This window comes from Ammodytes marinus, assembly GCF_949987685.1.
Source record: "Ammodytes marinus genome assembly, chromosome: 14".
In the NCBI taxonomy this organism is placed as follows: Eukaryota; Metazoa; Chordata; class Actinopteri; order Uranoscopiformes; family Ammodytidae; genus Ammodytes; species Ammodytes marinus.
In genome coordinates, this window is record NC_137218.1 from 23,428,490 (window position 1) to 23,438,489 (window position 10,000).

A 10,000-nucleotide genomic window follows, 5' to 3' on the forward strand; every position below is an offset into this window, starting at 1 on the left:
CGACTTCCTGTGTAAAGGTCACAGAAAGCGCCGGAGGGTAGTGTTTCTTTTTCTTTTACCCCACTTCAAGTCACAGAGGTCCATTAGTATATCAGCAAGGATAGACTTTTACCTCGTGCAAATCCTCATTTACCTTGATGGCTTTAGCCTCTTACATCATTTATTCCAAATCTGGTTGTGAGCCGTATACTGTAGCACCAATGACAAGGTAGGGCTTATGATTTACATAAAGCACCTCATCTCAGGAGCCCGTAATGGTCTTAAACATAATCAAATTTGATAAGGGTCGCTTGATGCTTTCCTGGTGCACACTGCATGGTATCTTCGTCTTGGCAAAAAAAATAAGGCAGTCATTTCGGACACAACACATCTAAAGAAAATGTTATTGCTAACTGGCAGGTTTGCACATATTTAATTTAAAGGTGGAGTCAGTGATTCTGGATAATTCTTGTCATTGAAATCTTTGAATATCTCCTCATGATCTGCTACCTGTCTGTACTGTGTGTTCTGAAAAAATATATAGGATTTATACACAGACTATGATGTTTGTTCATACATATATAAATGAATAAGGAAAGGAAATTAATTGAATCAGCAATATAGAAAATGAATTGCACATCTGATATAGTATACAGTATGTGATTGAGTCCACATAAAGCTTTTACGAAGCTGTTCCCCTCCGTGTACGTTAATAACTTGCCAAAGCAGTTTCAGATAGATGTACTTTATAGTTTGTGAATGTTAATATTAATTAAGCTCTGTCGTTATAAAGGCTTTATCCCCTTCAAGAAAAGGAGCAACAAAAAAGAACCGAAGAGCTGATAAATGGGGAGGTTTTACTTGGTAGCTGAAATGAATTCGACTCAATTTGGACAGAATTAAAGATGCACAATGTGAACAAATGTAACCACACATGTAGCAGTTTGGACACAGTGGAAATTAATGTGCATGAATCAGCATACCAATTTTGGAATTAGGTTCAAATGTACTTGCTTCACTCTCAGGTTTCAGATCAAGTACATGAAACATTAAATGACAATAAACGTAACAGCAAAGGATTTGGAGTTAAAAAAAAAAGGTTGGTTCGACAAGATTCGGACAATTTTTCTTCAGATTCATTATCAGCCATATTGTAGCAACAAAGAAAAGGTGCTGCCATTATGCAACTTTTGTCCTCTCTGATTCTGTGGTGGTCCCAGGGGAAGAATATGGCAGCTGTCACCATGAACAAAAAATTCATATATTGCACCAGTTAACATGACATCATTATTGTTCTCAGTGTTATTAAGTACAACTGCAAAATACTATATCATTTTAACTAGTATTGTTCTTAGCAACAGATCATTGTATGTACATAGATGCCCATTGTTCCATTTAAAAAATATAATTTCTCATCATAACATTATTTTGTTGTATACGTCCATATGTTGTTAAAATAAGAAACACAAAATGTTCCTGTCAGTACCTAAGGATACAGCATAGACTTTTGATCAAGGCATAATGTAAGGATCTAGACATGTAGAGGGAGACTAATTTAAGAACATACAAAACTGTTCAGTTTATGAGAGCATCACTTACTGTACAGTACTGTGTTATAACATTGACGATGTCTTCGTTTTCATGAGATAATACATTTGTAAATGAATGACAAAAACCTGCTATACATACATGTTAGATTGACATGTAAGATATCAGATGGATCATCATATTTACCTGCTATATTTATTTGTTGTTTTCATTTTGGCGGTTGGTGTTATTTTGTAGTCTATCATGCACACACAGCAGTAGTCTGTGTATTTACCGGCCAATAAAGGTGCTGAGTTTGCTCTGTAGCTCTACCCACAATGCCCCTGGGTCCTGTGGCCCTGCGGTGCACCATCTCCTTGACAGCAGATATCTGGGAATAGACATGATAGTTAGTTAGGGTGTGTCTGTTTGATGTTGAGAAAGTAACTCCTATCTGAAAACTGCTAGTATGGTAGAAAAAGATTTAGTATGTCCCAATGCTGATAAGTAAGTAATTAACAAATTTAAACAAACTATCTTAAATCTGCCAAACTCTACCTGTAACTGTTTTAATTAGGCTATATTGTACTTTCACCCATTTAATTTTAATTGCTGCCACTCTTCACCACTGTGTAAATGTTTCAATTGTTTTTTTCTCTTCACCTGTTGTTGTGTATTTGATGCATTTGCAATGAATATTTTGTATGTATTGTTGTTTTTCCTTTGAATTTGTTTTGAACTCGACGTCATTAGAAATGAGGGTCACCCCTCAATTGGTCTCTCGAGGATAGATAAAAGTTAAATGAAAAAAAATTAAAATTAAAAATACCCTATCCTGATTGTGATTGTGGAAATCAACATGCTTTTTTGTACCGTTCTCATCAACAATCCAGATATATTATAGATGCAAGTTCAAGAAGCGATGTGATGGTGAAATAAATAAGTAAAAGCATGTCTAAATTGTTTGCCTGCATGCTGACTACATACTGTGACTGTGGTATCTAGAAAAGTATAAAGAAAGATTAGGTGATTTGGAACGCAGCGTGTTATGTTGTTGACAGTACAGTGGGCTGGCATGGCTAACTCTCCTTTGTTTTCAGACTTTGATACTTGACACTCATAGAGGAAAAAATAGAAAGTGAAATGATGTCACCCCATTGGTAGATTGAACTGCTTTAAGTAATACAACGAAATAATACAGTCTGAATAGGAGAGTACATAACTTGTTAAGACGCCATCTGCAGTGCTGGGAGTCACCCTGTTTGCTCTCAGTTATAGCCCCCCCCCGCACCAACCACACACACACACACACACACACACACACACACACAAGCAGCAGACATTAAACAGACAAGACAGAGGCTCTCCACACGTGACCATTTGGGCACGTTTAGTATTCCTGCCACGTCCGTCTGAGGGAGCAGCATTAAATTGGGATCAGGCAGATTAGGGTATAATATAGGCCACTATTAAAGGCTGCAAATGAGAGCCATGGGTTAGAGCAAGAGCAGGGGGCCCAGTCTGCCTCCATGTCAACGCAGTCCCCCTGCCTGCAATAGCCTATACACCTATTGCCACAATCAGACATCAGACACAAACACACACACACACACGCATGCACACACGCACACAATCACACACACACACACACAAAAACACAGAAACAAATGTCCAATAATTGGACAATCTATTCTACAAACAGTCAATTGAATTTGTTTAGCCAGTTTGTAAATCTATCAAGGCTTGATTGGTCTAGTAGATTTAAAGGAGTTTTTTTCAGAACAGATAAGGTCAAATTGGAATATAATATTCATGAGTATGTTTTCATTAATGTATAAATGCTTGAAAATAAAAGTGCTTTGAATTTTGCCTTTTATATCTAGGAGTGCCACCATGTTGCTCCGCCATGTTGCACCGCCATGTTGCACCGCCATGTTGCACCGCCATGTTGCACCGCCATGTTTCTACAGCAGCAAGCATGATGACTGTATGCTTTATAGTTGGTGCCGAAATGCACCTGTTGGAAGAGGTAGAAAAAAATACTATATAATAATACATCTTGTCTTCATCACTTGATACTGTGGAAAGACTTGAGGTGGATGACACCATTTTTAGTAACTAGCTTCTTGTCCTTGAAGGCCTCCGTAGCTTCTGTACATCTTCCCAATAAGAGGGGTTGCCAAAATACACCTAAACTACACACTTTACCTTTTTGAAAATGCTCAAGACTGACAGACAGTCACGCAGCGCTGTGCTGAGCCTTGTATTTATCTATCTTCTCCGGTGTCACAGAGACACTAAAAAAATTATAGTCAATAATGCAACTGGACCTCCTCTATCATATACCGTATATTGACCTAGTACATTCTTTGGACAAACACACAAGAGGGTTCTTGTACCGTAACCTTACAGGATGATACCATGGATGTACTGTGAGAATACAAGGGGATAGATATCAAATCGCAACATTCCCTCCCTGTTTCATTGCGGTATATAGAAGGTGACACGGTGGTAACACACAGCTGGAAAATCACAGTATAGAAGTTCTGTGGTTTTTCTCCGATTTGTTTTCACAAAACAAACCAAACCACATCAGAGGTTAGATGTGAAGGCCTGTTATTATTGCAATCTCTCTGACGTGAAAAGAAAGTCCTCAAAATGTTTGGAACTTCAATTTATTTTCAATGTAGATTTGAACATCTACGGAATCCAAGACTACACAAATAGTATATAAAACATTGACCCAGCGTGGGGGTCATATTACAATGATCCTCCACTTACTGATTCGGCTGTGGCAAAGTGGGTAGGGCGGTCGTCCACTGGGTTGCAGGGTCGGTGGTTCGATCCCCCGTCTCCCCGCCACATGTCGTAGACGTAGTGTCCCTTGGCGAAGAGACACTGAACAGTACATTTCTCCTGATTGTTACCTTGCACCTTGCGTGGTAGCTGCTGCTATCGGTGTATGAACGTGTGCGTCATTGGGTGATTGAGTACAAAACAATGTAAAGAGAATTGGGTCAGCGAAAAACCAGGGAAAAGGGAGTGGAGTCCATTAACCATTTACGTCAGTCCTGGCTATGCATTTTAGCACTTTTCTACTGCTTGAAATGTGAAAAAAACATCACTAGTTAATGTGACTTTGGTTCCTTGAAGAAGCCTCTCTGTGCACTCTTTTCAACTAAAGCCAGTGGATTTGAAAATATGCCCTATAAGCAGCTTACTAGGTTTCTATTATACTGTATATACTGCCAAGAGTCCGTATCGTAATGAATTTGACATGGACGTACTTTGAGACGTTCCCCTAGGGTTTTCCCTGGAAAGTCAAAGGTGGCATAAAGGACAGTGTGTGTGTGAGAGGCAGAGTGCAGACAAAGGGCATGGGGATATATCAGTACTATATAATATACTGTAGTTCTTTGGGCTCAAGTGTTCATCCGTCGCAAAACTTTTCATCCTCAGTCTCCTTGTGATGGGTGTTATGTGGTGTTCTGTGACTGTGGCCATTAGAGACAGTAGCTCTTTTCGAAGTGAGAATACTTAATAATTTGGCATGTACTACATACAGCAGCACAGTACATGGACCATTGCACATGTGTATCTGGGGGAATCTTACGCGAGTGACATTCCCTATAAAAAGGCAGATGGTGACAATGGAGGTGACACTGTGGAGCGCAGCACTGTCACTGGACCGTGTCCTATATATTCACTTATTAATAAAGATCTTTTTTTTTAACATCTCCAGCTAAAACCTCTGTCCGTATGTTGGGCATGTCCTTTAAGGAATGTCATAGAGCAGTCACAGCGACCCATGCAGAAGGATTATGTTTTACATTTTTTTCTCTTAGAATTTGTCTGTTCAGTCACTCTATTGAGAGTCTGTTCATGTGTTTTTCTCATATGCTCGATAAAAAGTCATGAGAGCAAGTATTGCATGGGCAAAGTGGTCATGCAAAAATTATATGTTTTTGCTTGCTGTGTGTATCCTTAATATGAATGCAGCAAATACAAATATGTTAAAACCATTAAGCTTGTACGGATATTTTTGTTACATACTGAATTCAATCTTACTGGGTGGAAATACAGTAACACTAATGTTGAGTGTCAAAATGAGGGCCGCACACTTGTAGAGCAACGTATAGAGGGCAAATTGTAAAGTTAAAAACTGTTTGGACAGACTTGTCTCTGTTAAACGGATGATGGGAGGTGATGGACAGAGCCTCCCTCCATCAGACTGTATCTGTCTCAAATGTCAGGGATTATAAGAGAAATGACACAGACATGCTTCACCACGCTGTCTGTCACTCAGTCACTGGACCTTGATCCATGACTTCCTTTGAAAGAATGCCTGAGAAAACCAGAACATTTAAGACTGCTGTCTGCTGTCACTAATGTGTTAAGCAGTATGATTCTGACTGTGACAGGTATAGTTTTTGTTATAGTTCTTAAATATATGCATCATGTACTTTGGTATGCTTACCATGAGCACACCAGGACTAAATGCTGGGAATATATTTATTATCGATTTGGTGTATAGCAAGCTCTTGGTCATGTGCTGTAGTGCGCTAGGAAAGGATATGACTGTGTGTGTGTGTGTGTGTGTGTGTGTGTGTGTGTGTGTGTATGAATGAATGAATGAATGAATGAATGAATGAATGAATTAATTAATTAATTTTTTTATTTTTTGTGTCATGTCCAAACAAGGACCCATCCCCTTCGGGATTATAAGACACCAACAACTGTATCAAATTCACATGATAACATTCACTTCCTGTAAATAAATGGAGATCACATTTCACAGTAGGACAACAAGGAAACAGACGCAAACAAAATAAAAGAAAAGCAAACATAAAGATCTCATTGTGTTTGTGTAGGCCCCTGGTACATTTTTGCCTAGGGCCAATGATCTTGATGGCACTCAAGTACGGTAATATTTTAATGTTTTAAAAATATGCCAACATTTGTATACATTCATTAACCTTATGTATTGATGTTATCGGAATCATGTAAAATGGCTTGTAAATGTTTCAGGCTTATTTCAACGAAAAGTCCATCAGAATTAATCATCGAAGCAATTGCAGCAAAAACATTAATGGCACATTATGGCAGCTTTTTTGGGTGGTGGTTCTTTAGATTCAAGGAGCGAGTGTTCATGTGTGTGTTCATGCACCCACACAAAAGAAGTTGGCTCTAGCTTCATGTCTTGACACCCACCTCGTGAACGCACATTTTGAACGGTGTCAGAAGTTACGCACTGTAGCTTTAAACATTGAATTTTTCAAAGCTATGCTCTGACTTGATGTACAACAAACCAACATCTACTTCTTACACACAATCAATACTATGAAGTTAAGAATCTAGAAGTCTTACTTAATATAAAAAATCTCTTTTTCTCTCTCTCTCTCTCTTTCTCCTCAGGCATCCCCTGTTCCCCCTGCTGGCGTTGTTATTTGAGAAATGTGAGCAGGCCACCCAGGGCTCTGAATGCATCACGTCGGCCAGCTTTGATGTGGACATTGAGAACTTTGTGCACCAGCAGGAGAGAGAACACAAGCCCTTCTTCAGTGAAGACCCGGAGCTGGACAACTTGGTAAGACACGTTAACCATGATATGAATGGTAATCATTTAGACAACATGGGCTTAAGCTTTGCCCTGCTTTCCAAATCACATACTCTTTATATTTTTGTTTACTACATACTACAGCTGTTTATAACAAGTATGTAGTAAGTAGGCATACACTTGTGACATACTTTTACATATTTCTTTCAACATAACATCAGGCATTGAACTTGCCTCTTGCTTATATATTGCATATGTCACAATGCCCCAAAATAGCATGCTAAAATTTCCACACTAAAAATCACTACTGAATGTAGTAGGACATCCAGGTATTTTTAAGAATGCTGAATCTGACCATGTCTATTGGGAAATCCTAAATCTTTTTCTATTGTACTAAATAGCAGGGAACTATTGGTATTGGAATGCAGGGAAAGGTTCAGGAAGATGTTGTATGCTATAACATTAATTAGTACATTTTAGGAAACTTAATTGAAAAAATAATAGAAAATAAAAATTAAATAATACTGCGAGTAAAATGTCTGCAGTGCAGTGCATCCCATCGTTATTACTCCTAATCATTGCCTCCTTTTTCATGTGATCTTACCCATCCTCCCCCACCCCCTGCACACCAACAGCTATAGCGGTAATTGCAAATTAAGAGAGGCAGGATGCTGATTATGTTCCCCCAGAAAAGAGGGGGAGGAGACGAAACAGACAGAGACAAAGACATAGACAAGACATAGACAAGAAAGAAAGAAAGAAAAAAAAAAAGTGAAATTGCACTCTTGCCATTACAGCATACTAGGGGACGGCACAGGCAGGTCCCGACAAGTGCTGAACAGTCAATTAACCCTGCATCTGTGTGTTTTATGAGGCACTGAGTGCGGGCATCCCTCCCATAGGGCACTAACTCTTCCACAGGGCAGTAATGTTACACTGGGCCTGACTGACTGACTGACTGACTGACTGACTGACTGACTGGCTGTGCAGTGATGGGCACACACACACAGTTACTGGTCCCTTGATTGAGTGAGCCGCACTTTAATTAGCTGATTTATCTCCTCCTTGGCCAAGCACTTTTCCATCCGTTCTGTTGACCTTGAGCGGGCGACTTTGAGCAAAGTGCACTATACAGTGGGCCCACACAGAGTGGAGAAAAAAGCCTGATAGTTGATTGTCAGATAACTGCTAGAAAATACACAACTATATGGATATTGTACAATTACTGAGATATATATATTTTTGTATAGGTTCAAACAACATTCTAAATGATGTATATTTTACGTTGCGTGTCTCTTGTATTTGCAGTTATCAGTAGCTATCCACATACTGTACTGGACCCAAGCTGTGTCCTAGCAACCCAGACCCAATGAAATGGTCTGTTAAATATCAGGCATTTGTCATCTACCTCCAACATGAGAGAATTTCATCTCTGACCCTGAGAGTTGAAATTGTTGTGCCTGTCTTTGGCTATAAGAAAAAAAATCTATCCCGAAGAACATTTCATACAAAACATTCACTAAGGATTTAAAGCTCGATTCAGCGATGAAGCTTTTTGTAAAAATCACTTTTTGGCAAATGTGCTTTGTGTGCGCTGAAAATCCAAAGATCCAGTGTTAATACTCAGCCTAGGTTCTGTTATCTGGTATGTTATCAAAGGGGGAAGACAGTAGCTAGCAACATGCTCTTCAAGCTAGCCAACAGACTGTTTGGCTATACATGTGTACACTGTCGGAACTGATTTCAAAATTAAAGACCTACTTCACCGGTTGGAATATGAAGGTGTATTGAACTCGGAGATCCTATGTAGTATAAATGTGCAAAAAAAATGAAATCGGTTCATCCTAGCCTGAGAAAAGGCAGTTTTATGGTCTCACTGTCTAACCCTACATTTTCCTTCTTGTGACATCACAGTAAGGGTCAGGATTAACAGGACAGCTGGGCCAAGGGAAGATGTAGGGAAGACTGAGGAAAGAAAAACCTCATTCATTATATTATAATAGTGATTTTATAATGATAGAGTGCTGGTTCCGTATGGGTGAAGTATTCCTTTAAAGCATTGGTCTGGTGTGCATGATATCAGTCCGACAGTCCAACATTTCACAATCCCCTGAAGTTCCAATGAATATGGTTACACCTCCATAACACTATATGTATTTGACACTACTCATGCTTTGTGTGTGTTCCTCTTCAGATGGTGAAGGCCATCCAGGTGTTGCGGATCCACCTGTTGGAGTTAGAGAAGGTGAATGAGTTGTGTAAAGACTTCTGTAACCGTTACATCACCTGCCTCAAGACCAAGATGCACAGTGACAACCTGCTCCGCAACGACCTGGGAGGGCCCTACTCACCCACACACACCAGCCTCAACATGCAGCAGGTCAGCCATATGGACTCTACAGTATACTGAACTAAAATACATTTATACTGAGTATGTGTACTTTATGTGGGTATTTGTTTTTTTTAAATGTATGACTAAATGTATGACAAAAATGTTACTTTTGACTCCACTGCATTTCCAGGAAGCTTGTCATTATACATTTGTTATTATAAATTCAACGAAATATGTCTCTTAAAATACATCACTTCATCTCAATTCGATCCCAGTTGGAACTACATTAATTATTTGCCTATATCTAGCAAACATCTACAATTTGTACTTTTGAATACAGTATTTTTTTAAACAAATTCTCTGGTCCTTTAACTTGAGTTAAAACAATGGAATTGGGCAACATTCACTTACAGTTGAGTATTAATCGACCAGGAGTCTCTATATTTTTGACTAACGTAGTGGGGTTGAGTACTTTGTGTCCACCACTGACTCTCAGTTCCTTTATTGCATCCCACACTCTGAGTCGCAGTCCCCAAGATACTCCTTGTCATTTTCCACCCAGTAGATTTAGCTGTTGGGAGAGTATATTGTCCAGTCACACACAC

The 10,000-nt window shown here is 39.2% G+C and overlaps 1 protein-coding gene across 1 annotated transcript in view; it reads left to right on the forward strand.

Annotated features, from left to right (window-relative positions):
* The window catches only part of pknox2 (pbx/knotted 1 homeobox 2), a gene marked incomplete at its 3' end in the record, with an annotated part of 76,291 nt that overhangs the window by 55,805 nt on the left and 10,486 nt on the right, over positions 1 to 10,000 (forward strand). Inside the window, exons 4-5 of the mRNA XM_080041491.1 lie at positions 6,922 to 7,093; positions 9,258 to 9,443. Coding sequence (XP_079897617.1) covers positions 6,922 to 7,093; positions 9,258 to 9,443 — 358 coding nt within the window. The remainder of the gene's footprint in view (positions 1 to 6,921; positions 7,094 to 9,257; positions 9,444 to 10,000) is intronic.